This window comes from Amblyraja radiata, chromosome 35 (genome assembly GCF_010909765.2).
Source record: "Amblyraja radiata isolate CabotCenter1 chromosome 35, sAmbRad1.1.pri, whole genome shotgun sequence".
In the NCBI taxonomy this organism is placed as follows: domain Eukaryota; kingdom Metazoa; phylum Chordata; class Chondrichthyes; order Rajiformes; family Rajidae; genus Amblyraja; species Amblyraja radiata.
This window is the reverse complement of record NC_045990.1, coordinates 22,426,137-22,450,126: the sequence shown is the minus strand read 5'-3', so window position 1 is coordinate 22,450,126 and position 23,990 is coordinate 22,426,137. Positions and strand designations below refer to the sequence as shown.

The 23,990-nt window shown below is 46.1% G+C and overlaps 1 protein-coding gene across 1 annotated transcript; it reads right to left on the bottom strand.

Annotated features, from left to right (window-relative positions):
* Positions 1–7,928: 7,928 nt before the first annotated feature.
* On the bottom strand, positions 7,929–23,838 carry LOC116991892 (mucin-7-like). The gene is made up of 4 exons (XM_033050867.1): positions 23,751–23,838; positions 20,770–20,865; positions 10,105–10,215; positions 7,929–8,053 (listed from the first exon to the last, which is right to left on the bottom strand). The coding sequence occupies exons 1-4, from the start codon at positions 23,836–23,838 to the stop codon at positions 7,929–7,931; spliced, it is 420 nt and encodes a 139-aa protein (XP_032906758.1).
* Between the last annotated feature and the right edge of the window lie 152 nt (positions 23,839–23,990).

Here is a 23,990-nt window from a genome sequence, read left to right as displayed (position 1 = left end):
GGAGTTACAGGGAGGTGGTCACTCCAAGACCACGGGAGACAGAAAACTGGGTCACAGTTAGGAAGGGCAACGGGCAGAGGCAGGGACTGGTGAGTACCCCGGTGGCTGTACACCTTGAAAATAAGTACTCATGTTTGAGTAAAGGTGGGGGAGACAGCCTACCTGGGGGCAGCGACAGCGGCCGGGCCTCTGGCATAAAGACCGGTCTTGTTGCTCAGAAGGGTAAGGAAAAGAAGATGAGGGCAATTGTAATAGGGGACTCTATAGTCAGGGGGTCGGATAGGCGAGTCGGTGGACGCAGACAGGAGACCCGGATGGTAGTTTGCCTCCCTGGTGCCAGGGTCAGGGATGTGTCTGAACGTGTCCAAGAAATCCTGAAATGGGAGGGAGAGGAGCCTGAGGTTGTGGTACATATAGGTACCAACGACATAGGTAAAAAAGAGAAGAGGTCCTGAAAGAAGAATTTAGGGAGTTAGGTAGAGAGTTAAGGAGAAGGACTGCAAAGGGAACAATCTCAGGATTACTGCCTGTGCCACGCGACAGTGAGAGTAGGAATGGAGCGAGGTGGAGGATAAATGAGTGGATGAGGGACTGGTGCAGTGGGTATGGATTCAAGTTTCTGGATCATTGGGACCTCTTTTGGGGAAGGTGTGACCTGTACAGAAAGGACGGGTTGCACTTGAACTCGAGGGGGACCAATATCCTGGCGGGGAGGTTTGCAAAGGCTACTGGGGAGACTTTAAACTAGTATGGTTGGGGGGAGGGACTCAATTTGGGAAAGCTAGCAGTCAGTGTGTGAGGCAGGAGGCAGAGAATGGTAGCACTCTGACCCAAAATGTAGGGGAGAGAGAAGAAAAAGACAATAAACAGAGAATAAGAGAGGGTGGGTTTCTTAAATGTATAGATTTTAATGCTAGGAGCATTGTAAGAAAGGTGGATGAACTCAGAGCCTGGATTGACACCTGGAAGTATGATGTTGTGGCGATCAGTGAAACATGGTTGCAGGAGGGCTGTGATTGGAAACTAAATATTCCAGGATTTCGTTGCTTCACGTGTGATAGAATTGGAGCGGCAAGAGGTGGAGGTGTTGCATTGCTTATCAGGGAAGATATTACAGCAGTGCTTTGGCAGGATAGATTAGAGGGCTCGTCTAGGGAGGCTATTTGGGTGGAACTGAGAAATGGGAAAGGGGTAGCAACACTTATAGGGGTGTATTATCGACCGGCAAATGGGGAGCGAGAATTGGAAGAGCAAATATGTAAGGAGATTGCAGATGTAAGTAGTAAGCACAAGGTAGTGATTGTGGGAGATTTCAATTTTCCACACATAGACTGGGAAACACATTCTGTAAATGGGCTGGATGGGTTGGAGTTTGTAAAATGTGTGCAGGATAGTTTTTTGCAGCAATACATAGAAGTACCTACTAGAGAAGGGGCGGTGCTGGACCTCCTGTTAGGAAATGAGACGGGTCAGGTGGCAGAGGTATGCGTTGGGGAACAGTTCGGGACCAGTGATCACAATACCATTAGTTTCAATATAATTATGGAGAGGGTCAGAACCGGACCTAGGGTTGAGATTTTTGATTGGAGAAAGGCTAACTTTGAGGAGATGCGAAAGGATTTAAAAGGAGTAAATTGGGACATTTTGTTTTATGGGAAAGATGTGGAAGAGAAATGGAGTACATTTAAAGGTGAAATTTTAAGAGTACAGAATCTTTATGTCCCTGTTCGGTTGAAAGGAAATAGTAAAAATTGGAAAGAGCCATGGTTTTCAAGGGAAATTGGACACTGGTTCGGAAAAAGAGGGAGATCTACAATAATTATAGGCAGCATGGAGTAAATGAGGTGCTTGAGGAGTATAAAGAATGTAAAAAGAATCTTAAGAAAGAAATTAGAAAAGCTAAAAGAAGATATGAGGTTGCTTTGGCAAGTAAGGTGAAAGTAAATCCAAAGGGTTTCTACAGCTATATTAATAGCAAAAGGATAACGAGGGATAAAATTGGTCCATTAGAGAGTCAGAGTGGACAGCTATCTGCAGAGCCAAAAGAGATGGGGGAGATATTGAACAATTTATTTTCTTCGGTATTCACCAAGGAGAAGGATATTGAATTATGTGAGGTAAGGGAAACAAGTAGAGTAGCTATGGAAACTATGAGATTCAAAGAAGAGGAAGTACTGACACTTTTGAGAAATATAAAAGTGGATAAGTCTCCAGGTCCGGACAGGATATTCCCTAGGACATTGAGGGAAGTTAGTGTAGAAATAGCAGGGGCTATGACAGAAATATTTCAAATGTCATTAGAAACGGGAATAGTACCGGAGGATTGGCGTACTGCGCATGTTGTTCCATTGTTTAAAAAGGGGTCTAAGAGTAAACCTAGCAATTATAGACCTGTTAGTTTGACGTCAGTGGTGGGCAAATTAATGGAAAGGATACTTAGAGATAATATATATAAACATCTGGATAAACAGGGTCTGATTAGGAACAGTCAACATGGATTTGTGCCTGGAAGGTCATGTTTGACTAATCTTCTTGAATTTTTTGAAGAGGTTACTCGGGAAATTGATGAGGGTAAAGCAGTGGATGTTGTATATATGGACTTCAGTAAGGCCTTTGACAAGGTTCCTCATGGAAGGTTGGTTAAGAAGGTTCAATGGTTGGGTATTAATGGTGGAGTAGCAAGATGGATTCAACAGTGGCTGAATGGGAGATGCCAGAGAGTAATGGTGGATGGTTGTTTGTCAGGTTGGAGGCCAGTGACTAGTGGGGTGCCACAGGGATCTGTGTTGGGTCCACTGTTGTTTGTCATGTACATCAATGATCTGGATGATGGTGTGGTAAATTGGATTAGTAAGTATGCAGATGATACTAAGATAGGCGGGGTTGTGGATACTGAAGTAGATTTTCAAAGTCTACAGAGAGATTTATGCCAGTTGGAAGAGTGGACTGAAAGATGGCAGATGGAGGTTAATGCTGATAAGTGTGAGGTGCTACATCTTGGCAGGACAAATCAAAATAGGACGTACATGGTAAATGGTAGGGAATTGAAGAATGCAGGTGAACAGAGGGATCTGGGAATAACTGTGCACAGTTCCCTGAAAGTGGAATCTCATGTAGATAGGGTGGTAAAGAAAGCTTTTGGTGTGCTGGCCTTTATAAATCAGAGCATTGAGTATAGAAGTTGGGATGTAATGTTAAAATTGTACAAGGCATTGGTGAGGCCAATTCTGGAGTATGGGGTACAATTTTGGTCGCCTAATTATAGGAAGGATGTCAACAAAATAGAGAGAGCACAGAGGAGATTTACTTAAATGTTGCCTGGGTTTCAGCAACTAAGTTACAGAGAAAGGTTGAACAAGTTAGGGCTTTATTCTTTGGAGCGCAGAAGGTTAAGGGGGGACTTGATAGAGGTCTTTAAAATGATGAGAGGGATAGACAGAGTTGACGTGGATAAGCTTTTCCCACTGATAGTAGGGAAGATTCAAACAACGGGACATGACTTGAGAATTAAGGGACAGAAGTTTAGGGGTAACATGAGGGGGAACTTTTTTACTCAGAGAGTGTTGGCTGTGTGGAATGAGCTTCCAGTGAAGGTGGTGGAGGCAGGTTCGTTTTTATCATTTAAAAATAAATTGGATAGTTATATGGACTTGAAAGGAATGGAGGGTTATGGTCTGAGCGCAGGTATATGGGACTAGGGGAGAATACGTGTTCGGCACGGACTAGAAGGGTCGAGATGGCCTGTTTCCGTGCTGTAATTGTTATATGTTATATGGTTATATGCTGCCACATCTCAGCTAGTTCCATTTGCCCACAAATTGGCCCAAATTCCTCTAAACCTTTCCTGTCCATGTACTTGTCAAAATGGCTTGTAAATGGTATTATATCTCCCTCAACTATCTCTGAAAAATGTAGAAATAAAGACTGCAGATGCTGGTTGACACTAAAGATAGATATTGCGGGTTAGGCAACATCTGTGGGTCTGTTCTCACTGAGTTACTCCAGCTTTTTGTGTCCATCTCCAGAGAAAACAATCCAGGGTAGTCCAATGTCTCCTTAAAGCTAATGCCCTCTAATCCAGGCAGCATTCTGGTAAACTCCTTCTGCTCTTTGTCCAAAGCCTCCACATCACTCCTGTAATGGGGCAACCAGAACGGCTATAACAATACTCTAAATGCAGCCCAACCAAAATCCTACGTAACTGCAACATTTTACCAGAATCCTGCCTGGATTAGAGGGCATTAGCTTTAAGGAGAGATTGGATTACCCTGGATTGTTTTCTCTGGAGATGGGCACAAACAGCTGGAGTAACTCAATGAGACAGACAGCATGTCTGGAGAGAAGAAATGGTGAAGCAAATGTTGAATGGTTCATTGTTAGCTGGTGGACGGGGGGGGGGGGGGGGGGGGAGGGGGGGGGGAGGGGTAGATGATGACAAGGCACAATATCAGTAAAATGAGGACTGTGAAACGAGTCAGAGAATGAGGGTGGGGGTGGGATGGAGAGAAAGTAAAAGCAAGGGTTATTAGAAGATCTTGCATTTCTTGAATTTTTTGAAGAGGTTACTAGGGAAATTGACGAGGGTAAAGGAGTGGATGTTGTCTATATGGACTTTAATAAGGCCTTTGACAAGGTTCCTCATGGAAGGTTGGTTAAGAAGGTTAAACTGTTGGGTATAAATGCAGGAATAGCAAGATGGATTCAGCAGTGGCTGAATGGGAGAAGCCAGAGGGTAATGGTGGATGGCTGTTTGTCGGGTTGGAGGCAGGTGACTAGTGGGGTGCCTCACGGATCTGTGTTGGGTCCTTTGTTGTTTGTCATGTACATCAATGATCTGGATGAAGGGGTGGTAAATTGGATTAGTAAGTATGCAGATGATACCAAGATAGGGGGTGTTGTGGATAATGAAGAGGATTTCCAAAGTCTACAGAGTGATTTAGGCCATTTGGAAAAATGGGCTGAAAGATGGCAGATGGAATTTAATGCTGATAAATGTGAGGTGTTACACCTTGGCAGGACAAATCAAAATAGGACGTACATGATAAATGGTAGGGAATTGAAGAATGCAGGTGAACAGAGGGATCTGGGAATAACTGTGCACAGTTCCCTGAAAGTGGAATCTCATGTAGATAGGGTGGTAAAGAAAGCTTTTGGTGTGCTGGCCTTTATAAATCAGAGCATTGAGTATAGAAGTTGGGATGTAATGTTAAAATTGTACAAGGCATTGGTGAGGCCAATTCTGGAGTATGGGGTACAATTTTGGTCGCCTAATTATAGGAAGGATGTCAACAAAATAGAGAGAGTACAGAGGAGCTTTACTAGAATGTTGCCTGGGTTTCAGCAACTAAGTTACAGAGAAAGGTTGAACAAGTTAGGGCTTTATTCTTTGGAGCGCAGAAGGTTAAGGGGGGACTTGATAGAGGTCTTTAAAATGATGAGAGGGATAGACAGAGTTGACGTGGATAAGCTTTTCCCACTGAGAGTAGGGAGGTTCAAACAAGGGGACATGACTTGAGAATTAAGGGACAGAAGTTTAGGGGTAACATGAGGGGGAACTTCTTTACTCAGAGAGTGTTGGCTGTGTGGAATGAGCTTCCAGTGAAGGTGGTGGAGGCAGGTTCGTTTTTATCATTTAAAAATAAATTGGATAGTTATATGGACTTGAAAGGAATGGAGGGTTATGGTCTGAGCGCAGGTATATGGGACTAGGGGAGAATACGTGTTCGGCACGGACTAGAAGGGTCGAGATGGCCTGTTTCCGTGCTGTAATTGTTATATGTTATATGGTTATATGCTGCCACATCTCAGCTAGTTCCATTTGCCCACAAATTGGCCCAAATTCCTCTAAACCTTTCCTGTCCATGTACTTGTCAAAATGGCTTGTAAATGGTATTATACCTCCCTCAACTATCTCTGAAAAATGTAGAAATAAAGACTGCAGATGCTGGTTGACACTAAAGATAGATATTGCGGGTTAGGCAACATCTGTGGGTCTGTTCTCACTGAGTTACACCAGCTTTTTGTGTCCATCTCCAGAGAAAACAATCCAGGGTAGTCCAATGTCTCCTTAAAGCTAATGCCGTCTAATCCAGGCAGCATTCTGGTAAACTCCTTCTGCTCCTTGTCCAAAGCCTCCACATCACTCCTGTAATGGGGCAACCAGAACGGATATAACAATACTCTAAATGCAGCCCAACCAAAATCCTACGTAACTGCAACATTTTACCAGAGTTCTGCCTGGATTAGAGGGCATTAGCTTTAAGGAGAGATTGGATTACCCTGGATTGTTTTCTCTGGAGATGGGCACAAACAGCTGGAGTAACTCAATGAGACAGACAGCATCTCTGGAGAGAAGAAATGGTCAAGCAAATGTTGAATGGTTCATTGTTAGCTGGTGGAGGGGGGGAGGGGGGAGGGGTAGATGATGACAAGGCACAATATCAGTAAAATGAAGACTGTGAAACGAGTCAGAGAACGAGGGTGGGGGTGTGACGGAGAGAGAGTAAAAGCAAGGGTTATTAGAAGATCTTGAATTTCTTGAATTTTTTGAAGAGGTTACTAGGGAAATTGACGAGGGTAAAGCAGTGGATGTTGTCTATATGGACTTTAATAAGGCCTTTGACAAGGTTCCTCATGGAAGGTTGGTTAAGAAGGTTAAACTGTTGGGTATAAATGCAGGAATAGCAAGATGGATTCAGCAGTGGCTGAATGGGAGAAGCCAGAGGGTAATGGTGGATGGCTGTTTGTCGGGTTGGAGGCAGGTGACTAGTGGGGTGCCTCAGGGATCTGTGTTGGGTCCTTTGTTGTTTGTCATGTACATCAATGATCTGGATGAAGGGGTGGTAAATTGGATTAGTAAGTATGCAGATGATACCAAGATAGGGGGTGTTGTGGATAATGAAGAGGATTTCCAAAGTCTACAGAGTGATTTAGGCCATTTGGAAAAATGGGCTGAAAGATGGCAGATGGAATTTAATGCTGATAAATGTGAGGTGTTACACCTTGGCAGGACAAATCAAAATAGGACGTACATGATAAATGGTAGGGAATTGAAGAATACAGTTGAACAGAGGGATCTGGGAATAACCGTGCATAGTTCCTTTAAGGTGGAATCTCATATAGATAGGGTGGTAAAGAAAGCTTTTGGTATGCTAGGCTTTATAAATCAGAGCATTGAGTATAGAAGCTGGGATGTAATGTTAAAATTGTACAAGGCATTGGTGAGACCAAATCTGGAGTATGGTGTACAATTTTGGTCGCCCAATTATAGGAAGGATGTCAACAAAATAGAGAGAGTACAGAGGAGATTTACTAGAATGTTGCCTGGGTTTCAACAACTAAGTTACAGAGATAGGTTGAATAAGTTAGGTCTTTATTCTCTGGAGCGCAGAAGGTTAAGGGGGGACTTGATAGAGTTCTTTAAAATGATGAGAGGGATAGACAGATTTGATGTGATCAAGCTTTTCCCTTTGAGAATAGGGAAGATTCAAACAAGAGGACATGACTTCAGAATTAAGGGACAGAAGTTTAGGGGTAACCTGAGGGGGAACTTATTTACTCAGAGAGTGGTAGCGGTGTGGAATGAGCTATCAGTGGAAGTGGTGGCGGCAGGTTCGTTGGTATCATTTAAAAATAAATTGGATAGGCATATGGATGAGAAGGGAATGGAGGGTTATGGTATGAGTGCAGGCAGGTGGGACTAAGGGAAAACGGTTGTTCGGCACGGACTTGTACGGCCGAGATGGCCTGTTTCCGTGCTGTCATTGTTATGTTATATGGTTATAAGATAGAGAAATCTATTATCAAACCACTGGTCGCTGGGAGAACGTACAAACTCTGTACAGACAGGACCCATAGTCAGGATCAAACCCGGGTCTCTGGCGCTGTAAACCAGCAACTCTACCGCTGCGCCACCGTGCTGCCTTTTTCTATGTTCCATGCTCCCCACCACTGATACCTGAGCTTGCAGACCCTGCTGGGTCACGAGTTAAACCCGGACCAGGGTCTGCAGTCCCTGCTCCCTGGGGTTCCAGAGTTGTGTCCAACGGTGGATCTGGAAGAAGAAAGAGGAGAAGGGACAGGGAGGGTTAAAGAGTAAAAACACATTGAACAGCTGATCAGGAGGGAAGTCGGCAGCAGAGACCAAGAGTCACCAGTCCATGCTGACAGCAACACACACCAAATCTCACAGGTCCCACATCTCACCTGGAACATTACACACTCCTCCAACACGCTCCACGCCACGCTTCCTTGTTCCTCCTCGACTCTCCTACAGAGCTCTATCCCTGGATCCTGACTAAATCCATCCTTTTCCCGACTCACTCACACCCCTCGCCTAATCCGCACACAAGCTCAGCCTCCCCTCACTCCAGACATCTGCCTCACCTTTTCCCAGCATCCCTCCATCCCCCAATTCCAAGCCTCCTCCCACAAACCCCCTACTGATCCCTCTCCCCTACTCCACATTCCCTCCCCCACTCCACACCCCCTCCCCGCCCCACAGTTCACATCCCCTCCCCCTCAACTTCACACCCCGTCCCGTACATTACAGACACCCTCCCCAACCCACACTCCCCCAGTCCAGACCCCAATCCCCTCCCTCTCTCTCTCTCTCTCTCTCTCTCTCTCTCTCTCCAGATTTCCTCCTCCCACACCCCAGCCTCTCTGCTCGATGCCAATATTCCTCAAGTCACCCTCCCTTGTACTTTTCCCACCAGCACGGACATTTGGGGTCAGAAAAATCCTCCCCACTCCACACGAGGATGACACGGAGGTTCAACTGCAGTTGTACCTACATGGTGAGACCACACCTGGAGTATTGCGTACAGTTTTGGTCTCCTAATCTGAGTAAAGACATTCTTGCCATAGAGGGAGTACAGAGAACGTTCACCAGACTGATTCCTGGGATGTCAGGACTTTCAAATGAAGAAAGACTGGATAGACTCGGCTTGTACTCGCTAAAATTTAGAAGATTGAGGGGGGGGGATCTTATAGAAACTTACAAAATTCTTAAGCGGTTGGACAGGCTAGATGCAGGAAGATTGTTCCCGATGTTGGGGAAGTCCAGAACAAGGGGTCACAGTTTAAGGATAAGGGGGAAATCTTTTAGGACCAAGATGAGAAAAACATTTTTCACACAGAGAGTGGTGAATCTCTGTAATACTCTGCCACAGAAGGTAGTTGAGGCCAGTTCATTGGTTATATTTAAGAGGGAGTGAGATGTGGCCCTGATGGCTAAAGGGATCAGCAGGGGGTATGGAGAGAAGGCAGGTCAGGATACTGAGTTGGATGATCAGCCATGATCATATTGAATGGCGGTGCAGGCTCGAAGAGCCGATTGGCCTACTCCTGCACCTATTTTCTATGTTTCCATGTAAGTTTCTATAAGATCCCCCCTCAACCTTCTAAATTCTAGCAAGTACAAGCCGAGTCTATCCAGTCTTTCTTCATATGAAAGTTCTGACATCCAAGGAATCAGTCTGGTGAACCTTCTCTGAACCTTCTATGGCAAGAATGTCTTTCCTCAGATTAGGAGACCAAAACTGTACGCAATACTCCAGGTGTGGTATCAATAATTTGGCAAGATGTCATACATGGCAAGATAGCAAGTTTGCCGATGATACAAAAGTGGGTGGTTTTACCGATAATAAAGATGGTTGTGAAAAATTGCAGCAGGGTCTTGATCGATTGGACAGGTGGACTGAGGTGGATGGAATTTAATACAGAAATGTGAGGTTGAATTTTGGGAAGGATACTGATTTGGATGATCAGCCATAATCATATTGAATGGCGGTGCAGGCTCGAAGGGCCGAATGGCCTACTCCTGCACCTATTTTCTGCTTCTACACCCCTCCCCATCACACTGCACCCCTCCCCACACTACCCCCCCTCCACACCCCCCAATCCAAACCCCCTCCCCCCGCTACCCCCCTCCCCCCACTCCACACCCCCTCTCCTCCCTCACTCTCTCCAGATTTCCTCACCCCACACCCCAGCCTCTCTCCTCCATCTCCTCGATGCCAATATTCCTCAAGTCACCCTCCCCTACACTTTCCGCACCAGCACTGACGTTTGGGGTTAGAAAAATAATCTATCCATCAATACCTGAGTTTGTATCTGGTTCTGGGACGGTGGACACATTCTCCCGGGGTTCAGCTGTTGTTTCCTGGGGTTCGGCTGTTTTCTGGGCTTCCTCAGTTGGTACGGAGGCTGGATCTGTAATAAAGTGTGGACAGACAGTGGGTGTAGTGTGGAAATAATCCAGCATCTCTGCGGGACGGGAGCAGAGGGAAGTGCAGTCTCTGGTGACACCAAAGGTCCAGCCCTCTCCTGCACCGTGTATCCTGACACCCCCAGTACATCCCAGACACAGTGGAGTGACCCTGCCTCTCCCTCATCCACCCTTTCCCTGTCTCTCACCCACGTACCTCTCCCACCCCCTCTGTCCCACTTCACCCTCTCCCTGCTTCCCCATCACCGGCCGGCTCACTCGGTCTCAGGGGAGGGGAGGGAACGGCCTGGACCTGGGGAGGAGAGATCCCTGGAGGAGGGGATAGGGAACGGCTTAGGTTGGGGTTCGAGGGGTGGGCTTGGACCCAGTGGGGGGAAGGAAGGACAAGAATCGGTCATTGGGGAGGGTATAGGGGATATCTCGGTCTCAGGGAGGGGGTCCTTGGCTCGGTCCCAGTGGGCACAGTGAGGGACACTGCTGGTCAATGGGAGATATCACGGTGTATCTCAGTCCACAGATGAGCGTCCCAGCCAAGTTATTGATACAGACTGTGACTCACCGGGGTACCAAGCACTGAATCCTCTTGTACCCACAAGTCACTGCTACCAACCTGAGAATGATCTGCTTATTCCCACCTGTTGCTCTCTGTCCAAAAGCCAATTCTCAATCCATGTCAGTGTGTGAACAATTCCATGTGCTCTGACCTTGTTGACCAGCCTCTTGTACGCAGGAACGTACTAAATGCTTTCTGAAAATCCCCCACAGCCCAGCCACTGGTTCCCTCATCTGTTCTACTGGACGTGTCCTCAATGTGCTCCAGGGACAACAGTGTCTCTGCTCAATCCTCAGATTATTTCACCACATGTCTGTTACTCCAGTAATACCCCACTGATCCAGCACGCTCGGTACAATGGTGGTGCCAGCCTTTCAAGAGTCTCGGACCGTATTCCTTTAACACTCTTACACATCACACAACGGAATCATCCATTTCCACTGAACCCGACTGGTTTAATGTGAAGGACACAAAGTGATGGAGTAACTCAGTGGGTCAGGCAGTAGTTCTGGGCAACATAGATAGGTGACGTTTAAGGACAACCCCAAGAGCCACTGGAGATGGGCGAGGTCGTCAACGAGTGTTTCTCCTCTGTATTTACCGAGGAGAAAGACAGGAGAATGCAGGAACTTGGAGCAGTCAATGGAAGTGTCTTGAGGTCAATCAGTTTTATGGTCCAAGTGATGCTGAAGGTACTATCGTTTATGAAGATAGACAAATCTCCAGGGCCTGACAGAAACATAGAAAATAGGTGCAGGAGTAGGCCATTCGGCCCTTCGAGCCTGCACCGCCATTCAATATGATCATGGCTGATCATCCAACTCAGTATCCTGTACCTGCCTTCTCTCCATACCCTCTGATCCCCTTAGCCACAAGGGCCACATCTAACTCCCTCTTAAATATAGCCAATGAACTGGCCTCAACTACCTTCTGTGGAAGAGAATTCCAGAGATTCACCACTCTCTGTGTGAAAAATGTTTTTGTCATCTCGGTCCTAAAAGACTTCCCCCTTATCCTTAAACTGTGACCCCTTGTTCTGGACTTCCCCAGCATCGGGAACAATCTTCCTGCATCTAGCCTGTCCAACCCCTTAAGAATTTTGTAAGTTTCTATAAGATCCCCCCTCAATCTTCTAAATTCTAGCGAGTACAAGCCAAGTCTATCCAGTCTTTCTTCATATGAAAGTCCTGACATCCCAGGAATCAGTCTGGTGAACCTTCTCTGTACTCCCTCTATGGCAAGAATGTCCTTCCTCAGATCAGATATATCCGAGGAAATTGTGGGAAACCAGAGAGGATATTGCGTCAGCCCGAGTTAATATTTACGAGTAGTCTTGTAGGTCGCTTTCTGTACTCACGGTTGTCTTAGGATTTTCCAAGATGCAGAAAGCAATGGTGAAGGTGAGCCGACCCGTTACTAAAAGTTTGGAGGACGGCGGGAGTGCGGGTAGCGGGTACCCGCCTAGCTCACCGATTCCGTCGCTAGCAGGGGGGCTTGCGACTGCAGACACGTTGCCTGGGAGCAGCGTTGCCTGTAGGGGGTGAGGCCACATCAAAGTCTGCCAGGCCCATTGACCCAGAGTCGGGCCAGGTGGATTCACCTCTGGAAGGGGAGTCCGTTTGCTCACGGCTCTCACAGATCGAGCACCTAATGGAGAAGATGCTCGAAAAGGACGCACTCCGGGAGGAGGAGTGGTGTTCACGCCCGGCTGTTGGAGAGCCTGTGCCAGCAGCACCTGGAATAGGGCTGCATAATCACCCCCTCATGGAGCAGGAGGGTTTGCCAGGGCAGGGGTATACTGATGCCGAATCAGTGGGTGAACAGAGCCCAAGGGGTGAAGGGCAAGAGGGTTTAATACCTGATTTGGCTGCAAAGTTTGCTATCCCCACAGAAGCAGGGGAGCCATTGGGGGAGGAATTGGCCACAACCATTAATTATATGCTCTCCCATCAGCTCCAAGAGCTGACAATGGACGACACTACTAAAAGGTATGAAACCCCGGCTAACTGTGGGTTGTTGAAGTGTGTTGAACAGGGTGGTTAACCATGTCATATGGGGCCAAATGGGGATTGCAGTGCGGGCACAAGAGTTAAAGCTCCAGAGGGTGATCAAGTTGCTTGCAGCAGGAATTACTGCGTTCGCCAGAACGGCGGACGAGGGGCACATAACTGAAGTTCATCAGGATGCTTTGGGGCTTCTGTGCAGTGCACATTTTGAGGTGAACTGCTTAAGAAAGGGTGCCATACGCCCAACCATTCACCCAAAATTTGCAGCACTCTGCAGACCTAACAATATACAACTGCCAAAACTGTTGTTTAGGGAGGACCTCGCAAAGCGAGTGAAAGAACTTGATGAAGAGGCAAAAAGAGGGCCTCATAAAAGTACCAACAAGCAGCAGAATGGGCTGGAGGTTTTTCCCCTATCGATGGGGTGCTATCACAGGGGCTAGTGAAGGGACGAGCCGTTCATTCCCGAACACACGCATCCTGCCACAGGCACACGGATGAATTTCCCTACGAGGGGCCTAGGGCAACAAGCTCTGTCAGGAAATGTGCAGGCAAGAGATTTTGCTCCTGAGGAAAACAAATTAAGTGGGAAAGATGTTCAAGTTGGGGGCAGGTTACACTTGTTCCTCAAAGAATGGCAGGAGATAACATCAGATCCGTTTGTGCTGGGAAGTCAGTTTAGAGGGGTTTCGAATTGAATTCTACCCTACTGTGTGTCCGCCCACTTAGCAAGTCCCATGTCGGGCACTTGTGTTTTCACACAAAGAGAATATGCAGATACAGGCAGAACTTGAGATATTGTGCAAAAAGGAGGTTATTGAGAAGTCGGTTCGTCAATCCCATCAGTTTGTGTCAAGTATTTTTCCTAGGTCTAAAAATGATGGGGGGGTGTAGAATCATTCTGGTCCTGACGAGCCTGAACCCTTTTGTGCAGTATAGGCATTTCAAAATGGAAACTTTTTCTACTGCTAAACAGCTGGTTTCCAAAGGGTGTTATATGGCTAGCATAGATCTTAAAGATGCATATTACTCAGTGTCTGTCCATTGTGATGATAGGAGATATTTGAAATTTAGCTGGATGAGTCAATAATGGCAAATCAAAGCACTGCCTAATGATATAACCTCGGTTCCGAGATTGTTTACCAAATTGTTAAAACCAATTCTTGGCTTACTCCGAACTCAAGGTCATGTTGTAATGGCCTATTTGGATGATATCTGTATTGTAGGGAACACTCGGGAGGCAGCTGAATCATCGGTTTCTGATGTTAAACTCACTTTTGAGAAGTTGGGGTTCATTATTCATCCAGATAAATCCAAATTAACACCAGTGAAAGTTATTGATTACTTGGGCTTCACCATTAACTCAGTTCACATGGTAGTGATTCTGCCAAGTGGTAAAAGGTAGCAGTTAATTGAAGAAGGTGTTAAGCTTATTGAGGAACAACTACCCTCAATTAGACAGGTGGCCAGCTTGATTGGTAAACTGGTGGCTGCTTTTCCAGCTGTGCAGTTTGGGCCTCTGCATTATCAACAATTACAATGAGCAAAATAACAAGCACTGAGGGCACATGTAGTTCATTCAGACAGGCCTATGAAGTTGCCAGCAGAAGCCATTTCTGAGATACAATGGTGGATTATGAATGTTGCAACTAGCTCCAGGGAAGTTTTTGTTGACCCACTTTCCATAGTCTAATGCCCCTGTCCCACTTAGGAACCTTGAACGGAAACCTCTGGAGACTTTGAGCCCCACCCAAGGTTTCCGTGCAGTTCCCGGAGGTTGCAGGTGGTTGCCGGAGGTTGCAGGTAGTGGAAGCAGGTAGGGAGACTGACACAAACCTCCGGGACCCGCACGGAAACCTTGGGTGGGGCGCAAAGTCTCCAGAGGTTTCCGTTCCGGTTTCCTAAGTGGGACAGGGGCATTACAGACTGATGTCAGTGTCCTAGGTCGGGGTGCTACTGATACGTTTTCCAGCTGTGGAGGCAGATGGAATAGTGATGAGGCATCAATTATTTAGAGCTTTTGGGAACATTCTATGGGCTTAAAGATTATTGTTTTACCAAAAGTCAGGTGCATGTGCAGGTTCAGATTGACAACACTACTGCAGTAGCATATGTGAATCATATGGGTGGAGTCAAGTCGAAAGCTTGTGATAGGTTGGCTAATCAGATCTGGAGCTGGTGTATTGACAGACACATTTGGATTTCAGCAATCCATTTAACAGGTAGATTCAACATAGTCACAGACACAAGGTCACAACAATTCAATGACAACATAGAATGGATGTTGAACCATGATATATTTGAAGATATTTTTGCTCGGTTTGGTATGCCAGGTAGCAATTTGTTCGCATCCAGACTAAACCACCAGTTGCCTAAATACGTTTCGTGGGAACCAGATCCTGGGGCAGCAACGGTCGATGCATTCTCGCTGCACTGGGGTGGAATGTTTATATATGTATTTCCTCCATTCTGCCTCGTCAATCGATGCCTGCAAAAAATCATGCAGGACTCCGCTTCAATGGTATTAGTGGTACCCGACTGGCCTACTCAGCCATGGTTCGCTCATGTTTTGGAGATGGCTAGTCAGCCTCACATGACTGTTCCCAAACATAGACACCTACTGGTGAATCCGGTAACTGGCGATCAACATCCTTTACATGATCGTATTGATCTGTTAATTTGCAGATTCTAAGGAGACCATACCTAGGGAGAGGACTATCCGATCGCACCGTGGATGTTATCACTGTGGCCTGGAGGGATAGTACCCAAAAGCAATACATCTCTTCGATAAGAAAGTGGGAGGTATTCTGCTTACGGCAGAATATTTCATATCAAACTGCAGGCATCCCAGATTCACGCCAACTCTGTCTAGAATTCTTGTCAACTCTCTATTTTGATCAAAAGTTAAGCTATAGTGCGAACAATACAGCCAGAAGTGCTCTGTCTTCATATTTACCCACGGTGTCAGAATTGCATTCAGTGGGGACATATCCATTATTCTCTAGATTTATGAAGGGAGTTTTTAATTCCAATCCTCCTAGGCCCGGGTATTCGGTTATCTGGAATGTAAGCAAAGTTGTTATGCTGCTTCGCCAGTGGGCTCCTGTCACAGACCTATCGCTAGCCAAACTCACCATAAAGGTGGTCATGCTTATGGCGTTGGTATCAGCCCAACGTGTGCAGACATTACAGAAGCTGTGGCTAGACAGGATGGAGGTATCAGCAGATTCCATCACTTTTTATGTTTATGATCTGCTCAAGCATAGTAGAATAGGGGCGACAGGGTGTAAGATTATCTATTCGGCATACCCCAAGGATTCCCGTCTGTGTGTAGTGTCATGGTTGTCCCATTGCATTCAGGCTACCAGAACCCTGAGAGGAACAGAGTCAGCGTTGTTCTTTAGCCACAAAAAAACGCACAGTAAGGTGTCGGTGCAAACAATTTCAAGGTGGCTAAAGCAGGTTCTGGTAAGCGCTGGGATTGATACTGATAATTTTAAATCTCATTCCACCAGGGCGGCATCAACTTCAGCGGCCAGGGCGATGGACATTCCTATAGACCATATCATCACGGCCGCAGGATGGTTCAGTGAATTGATGTTCCAAAGATTTTATCATAAGCCAATTGCAAGGCTGGGGGTATTTGCCGATTCTGTTTTATTATCAGTTATATAGTTTCCCCCTGGGATAGAGAGGTTACTATTGTTTTCATTGTAAAAAATAAACCGTTAATTCGTTTGAAGCTTTGAAATCTTCACGTAATCACTCAAGTGACTCCGAAGTAAAATAGTAAGATTAAACGAGAATTTACAGTTTGAAGTTTGATCTTTATTTTATGAGGAGCTACGATGAGGGACTACGTGCCCTCCGCTCCCAACGCTCATAACCATATAACCATATAACAATTACAGCACGGAAACAGGCCATCTCGGCCCTTCTAGTCCGTGCTGAACACGTATTTTCCCCTAGTCCCATCTACCTGCACTCTGACCATAACCCACCATTCCGTTCCCATCCATATACCTATCCAATTTATTTTAAATGATAAAATCAAACCTGCCTCCACCACCCTTTAAGAATCAATTGCCAGTCTATCTTGGCCAATTCACGGCTCATACCCTCAAAGTCACCTTTCTTTAAGTTCAGAACACTTGTTTCTGAATTAATTATGTCACTCTCCATCCTAATGAAGAACTCAACCATATTATGGTCACTCTTGCCCAAGGGGCCACGCACAACAAGACTGCTAACTAACCCTTCCTCATTACTCAATACCCAGTCTAGAATAGCCTGCTCTCTCGTTGGTTCCTCCACATGTAGGTTTAGAAAACTATCCCGCATACATACCAAGAAATCCTCTTCCTCAGCATCCCTGCCAATTTGATTCACCCAACTATATGTAGATTGAAGTCACCCATTATAACTGTTTTACCTTTATTGCACGCATTTCTAATTTCCTGTTTTGAATTGAATCCTTTATTTGTCATTCGGTCCTTTCGGTCTGAACGAAATGTCGTCTGTTTGATGCCATCCCCAACTCCACTACTACCGTTAGGTGGCCTGTACACAACACCCACTAGCATTTTCTGCCCCTTAATGTTTTGCAACTCTACCCATATCGATTCCACATCCTCCAAGCTAATGTCCTTCCTTTCCATTGCGTTAAACTCCTCTCTAACCAGCAGCGCTACCCCACTTCCTTTTCCTTTCTGTCTTATCCATCCTGAATATTGAATATCCCTGGATGTTTAGCTCCCAGCCTTGGTCACCCTGGAGCCATGTCTCCGTGATCCCAACTATATCATAGTCATTAATAGCTATCTGCACATTCAACTCATCCACCTTATGACGAATGCTCCTTGCATTGAGACACAAAGCCTTCAGGCTTGTTTTTACAACACTTATACAATTATGTTGAAAAGTGGCCCTTTTTGATTTTTGATCTGGATTTGTCTGCCTGCCACTTTTACTATTCACCTTGCTACCTATTGCTTCTACCCTCATTTTACACCCCTCTGTCTCTCTGCTTACACATTTAAGAAACCCACCACGTCTTATTCTGTTTATTATCTTTTTCTTCTATCCCCCCTACATGCTGGGTCTGAGTGCTTCCCACATAAGAGACTAGTTTACAAACTTAAAGCACACGGCATTGGGGGTTCAGTATTGATGTGGATAGAGAACTGGCTGGCAAACAGGAAGCAAAGAGTAGGAGTAAACGGGTCCTTTTCACAATGGCAGGCAGTGACTAGTGGGGTACCGCAAGGCTCAGTGCTGGGACCCCAGCTATTTACAATATATATTAATGATCTGGATGAGGGAATTGAAGGCAATATCTCCAAGTTTGCGGATGACACTAAGCTGGGGGGCAGTGTTAGCTGTGAGGAGGATGCCTGAAGGCTGCAAGGTGACTTGGATAGGCTGGGTGAGTGGGGAAATGCATGGCAGATGCAGTATAATGTGGATAAATGTGAGGTTATCCACTTTGATGGCAAAAACAGGAAAGTAGACTATTATCTGAATGGTGGCCGATTAGGAAAAGGGGAGATGCAACGAGACCTGGGTGTCATGGTACACCAGTCATTGAAAGTAGGCATGCAGGTGCAGCAGGCAGTGAAGAAAGCGAATGGTATGTTAGCATTCATAGCAAAAGGATTTGAGTATAGGAGCAGGGAGGTTCTACTGCAGTTGTACAGGGTCTTGGTGAGACCACACCTGGAGTATTGCGTACAGTTTTGGTCTCCTAATCTGAGGAAAGACATTCTTGCCATAGAGGGAGTACAGAGAAGGTTCACCAGACTGATTCCTGGGATGTCAGGACTTTCATATGAAGAAAGACTGGATAGACTCGGCTTGTACTCGCTAGAATTTAGAAGATTGAGGGGGGATCTTATAGAAACTTACAAAATTCTTAAAGGGTTGGACAGGCTAGATGCAGGAAGATTGTTCCCGATGTTGGGGAAGTCCAGAACAAGGGGTCACAGTTTAAGGATAAGGGGGAAATCTTTTAGGACCGAGATGAGAAAAACATTTTTCACACAGAGAGTGGTGAATCTCTGGAATTCTCTGCCACAGAAGGTAGTTGAGGCCAGTTCATTGGCTATATTTAAGAGGGAGTTAGATGTGGCCCTTGTGGCTAAAGGGATCAGGGGGTATGGAGAGAAGGCAGGTACAGGATACTGAGTTGGATGATCAGCCATGATCATATTGAATGGCGGTGCAGGCTCGAAGGGCCGAATGGCCTACTCCTGCACCTATTTTCTATGTTTCCATGTAAGTTTCTATAAGATCCCCCCTCAAACTTCTAAATTCTAGCGAGTACAAGCCGAGTCTATCCAGTCTTTCTTCATATGAAAGTTCTGATATCCCAGGAATCAGTCTGGTGAACTTTCTCTGTTCTCCCTCTATGGCAAGAATGTCCTTCCTCAGATTAGGGGACGAAAACTGTACGCAATACTCCAGGTGTGGTATCAATAATTTGGCAAGATGTCATACATGGCGAGATAGCAAGTTTGCTGATGATACAAAAGTGTGTGATTTTACCAGTAATATAGATGGTTGTGAAAATTTGCAGCAGGGTCTTCATCGATTGGACAGGTGGGCTGAGGTGGATGGAATTTAATACAGAAATGTGAGCTTGAATTTTGGGAAGTCTAACATGAGCAGGACCTACACAGTGAATGGTAGTGCTCTATGGAGTATTGTGGAGCAGTGGGATCCAGGAGTGTAGGTGCATTATTCCATGAAGGTGGGGTTGCAGGTAAATCGGGCGGTCAAAAAGGCTTTTAGCACATTGGCCTTTATCAGCCAAGGTATCGAGTATATAAGGTGGGAGGCCATGTTGCAGTTGTTTACGACGTTGGTGAGGCCACAATTAATAGTATTGTGTTCAGTTCAGGACACCGTGTTATAGGAAAGATGTTGTCAAGCTGGAAAAGGTAGAAACATAGAAACATAGAAATTTGGTGCAGGAGTAGGCCATTCGGCCCTTCGAGCCTGCACCGCCATTCAATATGATCATGGCTGATCATCCAACTCAGTATCCCGTACCTGCCTTCTCTCCATACCCTCTGATCCCCTTAGCCACAAGGGCCACTTCTAACTCCCTCTTAAATATAGCCAATGAACTGGCCTCGACTACCCTCTGTGGCAGAGAGTTCCAGAGATTCACCACTCTCTGTGTGAAAAAAGTTCTTCTCATCTCGGTTTTAAAGGATTTCCCCCTTATCCTTAAGCTGTGACCCCTTGTCCTGGACTTCCACAACATCGGGAGCAATCTTCCTGCATCTAGCCTGTCCAACCCCTTAAGAATGTTGTATGTTTCTATAAGATCCCCTCTCAATCTCCTAAATTCTAGAGAGTATAAACCAAGTCTATCCAGTCTTTCTTCATAAGACAGTCCTGACATCCCAGGAATCAGTCTGGTGAACCTTCTCTGCACTCCCTCTATGGCAATAATGTCCTTCCTCAGATTTGGAGGATGTTGCCAGGGCTAGAGAGTCTGAGCTCTTGGCAGAGGTTGAGTAGACTGGAACTCTATTCTTTGGAGCACAGGAGGATGAGGGGTGATCTTCTAGAGGTGTATGAGATCATGAGAGGAATTGATCGGGTAGATGCAGTCTCTTGCCCAAAGTAGGTGATTTGAGGACCAGAGAACATTGGTTTAAGGTGAAGGGGAAAAGATTTAATAGGAATCTGAGGGGTAACTTTTTCTCACAATGGGTGGTGGATGTATGCAACAAGCTGCCAGAGGAGGAAATTGTGGCAGGGACCATCCGAACATTTAAGAAACAGTTAGATAGGTACATGGATAGGACAAGTTTGGAAGGATATGGACCAAATGCTGGCAGATTTAGTGGGGCTAGTGTGGCTGGAACATGTTGGCCGGTGTGGGCAAGTTGTTTCCACACTGTATCACTCTATAACCCCCATGACAGGGTTAATGAGGACAAGTGAAAGTGTGTGAGAGGGTTTGGTACCTGAGGATGTGTCTCCCACTGGGACAGAAGTCGAATCCTGGACGGATTCTCCAGTCGATGATCCCTGGGTCTGTTCCACTGTGGACATCTGGGGATCTGGAATAAAGGAACAAAGACACGGGAGTGTGGCAACACTACAACAGGTCATCAGACAGTCAGCAGAGTTTGGGAATTGGAGGATTGGCTCTGTGAAGAGAGCAGCATCATCCAGTCTCCTTTCACCCACTCTCCTGAAATGTCTGTCACTCCACGTCACTCCCTTCAGTCCGAATCAGGGTGAATTTCAGGGACTGGCTACTGTCACAGATTATAGAACATGGAAACAGGCCCTTCAGCCCAACTCATCCATGCCGCCACAACTCAGCTAGTTCCATTTGCCCACATATTGGCCCAAATTACTCTAAACCTTTCCTGTCCATGTACATGTCAAAATGGCTTGTAAATGTTATTAGACCTGCCTCAACTATCTGCTCTGAAAAATGTAGAAATAAAGACTGCAGATGCTGGTTGATACTAAAGATAGATATTGCTGGAGTAAACTAGTGGATTAGGCAACATCTGTGGGTCTCTTCTCACTGAGTTACTCCAGCTTTTTGTGTCCATCTGCAGAGAAAACAATCCAGGGGACGACTCGGTACAGGGGAGTGCGGCGGGGGAATAGACAACTTAGGTTGGGAATCAAGGGAGCTCTTGCTTTCTGGAGGAGGGGATGAGAAGACACGGTCAGGGTTAGGGGTGCGTAGGTCAGCCAGGGTCGCTTTGGGGGGGGGGGGGAGGGGCGGATTGTTCCCAGAGGGGAGAACGAGGGGCACTGGGTGTCAGTGAGAGATATCAGAGCGTATATCAGTCCACGGATGATCGTCCCACACCTCCCCCCACAACGCACCTCCTCCCCACTCCACACGAGGATGACACGAAGCTGGGGGGCAGTGTTAGGTGTGAGGAGGATGCTAGGAGGCTGCAAGGTGACTTCGATAGGCTGGGTGAGTGGGCAAATGCATGGCAGATGCAGTATAATGTGGATACATGTGAGGTTATCCACTTTGATGGCAAAAACAGGAAAAGGGGAGATGCAACGAGACCTGGGTGTCATGGTACACCAGTCATTAAAAGTAGGCATGCAGGTGCAGCAGGCAGTGCAGAAAGCGAATGGTATGTTAGCATTCATAGCAAGAGGATTTGAGTATAGGAGCAGGGAGGTTCAACTGCAGTTGTACAGGGTCATGGTGAAACCACACCTGGAGTATTGCGTACAGTTTTGGTCTCCTAATCTGAGTAAAGACATTCTTGCCATAGAGGGAGTACAGCGAAGGTTCACCAGACTGATTCCTGGGATTTCAGGAATTTCAAATGAAGAAAGACTGGATAGACTCGGCTTGTACTCGCTAGAATTTAGAAGATTGAGGGGGGGATCTTATAGAAACTTACAAAATTCTTAATAGGTTGGACAGGCTAGATGCAGGAAGATTGTTCCCGAAGTTGGAGAAGTCCAGAACAAGGGGTCACTGTTTAAGGATAAGGGGGAAATCTTTTAGGACCAAGATGAGAAAAACATTTTTCACACAGAGAGTGGTGAATCTCTGTAATACTCTGCCACAGAAGATAGTTGAGGCCAGTTCATTGGCTATATTTAAGAAGGAGTGAGATGTGGCCCTTATGGCTAAAGGGATCAGGGGGTATGGAGAGAAGGCAGGTCAGGATACTGAGTTGGATGATCAGCCATGATCATATTGATTGGCGGTGCAGGCTCGAAGGGCCAAATGGCCTACTCCTGCACCTATTTTCTATGTTTCCATGTAAGTTTCTATAAGATCCCCCCTCAATCTTCTAAATTCTAGCGAGTACAAGCCGAGTCTATCCAGTCTTTCTTCATATGAAAGTTCTGACATCCCAGGAATCAGTCTGGTGAACTTTCTCTGTACTCCCTCTATGGCAAGAATGTCCTTCCTCAGATTAGGGGACGAAAACTGTACGCAATACTCCAGGTGTGGTATCAATAATTTGGCAAGATGTCATACATGGCGAGATAGCAAGTTTGCTGATGATACAAAAGTGTGTGATTTTACCGATAATATAGATGGTTGTGAAAAATTGCAGCAGGGTCTTGATCGATTGGACAGGTGGGCTGAGGTGGATGGAATTTAATACAGAAATGTGAGCTTGAATTTTGGGAAGTCTAACATGAGCAGGACCTACACAGTGAATGGTAGTGCTCTATGGAGTATTGTGGAGCAGTGGGATCCAGGAGTGTAGGTGCATTATTCCTTGAAGGTGGGGTTGCAGGTAAATCGGGTGGTAAAAAGGCTTAGAACATTGGCCTTTATCAGCCAAGGTATCGAGTATATAAGGTGGGAGGTCATGTTGCAGTTGTTTACGACGTTGGTGAGGCCACAATTAGAGTATTGTGTTCAGTTCTGGACACCGTGTTATAGGAAAGATGTTGTCAAGCTGGAAAAGGTAGAGAGAAGATTTACAAGGATGTTGCCAGGGCTAGAGAGTCTGAGCTCTTGGCAGAGGTTGAGTAGACTGGAACTCTATTCTTTGGAGCACAGGAGGATGAGGGGTGATCTTCTAGAGGTGTATGAGATCATGAGAGGAATTGATCGGCTAGATGCAGTCTCTTGCCCAAAGTAGGTGATTTGAGGACCAGAGAACATTGGTTTAAGGTGAAGGGGAAAAGATTTAATAGGAATCTGAGGGGTAACTTTTTCTCACAATGGGTGGTGGATGTATGCAACAAGCTGCCAGAGGAGGAAATTGTGGCAGGGACCATCCGAACATTTAAGAAACAGTTAGATAGGTACATGGATAGGACAAGTTTGGAAGGATATGGACCAAATGCTGGCAGATGGGGCTAGTGGGGCTAGTGTGGCTGGAACATGTTGGCCTGTGTGGGTGAGTTGTTTCCACACTGTATCACTCTATGACCCCCATGACAGGGTTAATGAGGACAAGTGAAAGTGTGTGGGAGGGTTTGGTACCTGAGGATGTGTCTCCCACTGGGACAGAAGTCGAATCCTGGACGGATTCTCCAGTCGATGATCCCTGGGTCTGTTCCACTGTCGACATCTTGGGATCTGGAATAAAGGAACAAAGACACGGGAGTGTGGCAACACTACAACAGGTCATCAGACAGTCAGCAGAGTTTGGGAATTGGAGGACTGGCTCTGTGAAGAGAGCAGCATCATCCAGTCTCCTTTCACCCACTCTCCTGAAATGTC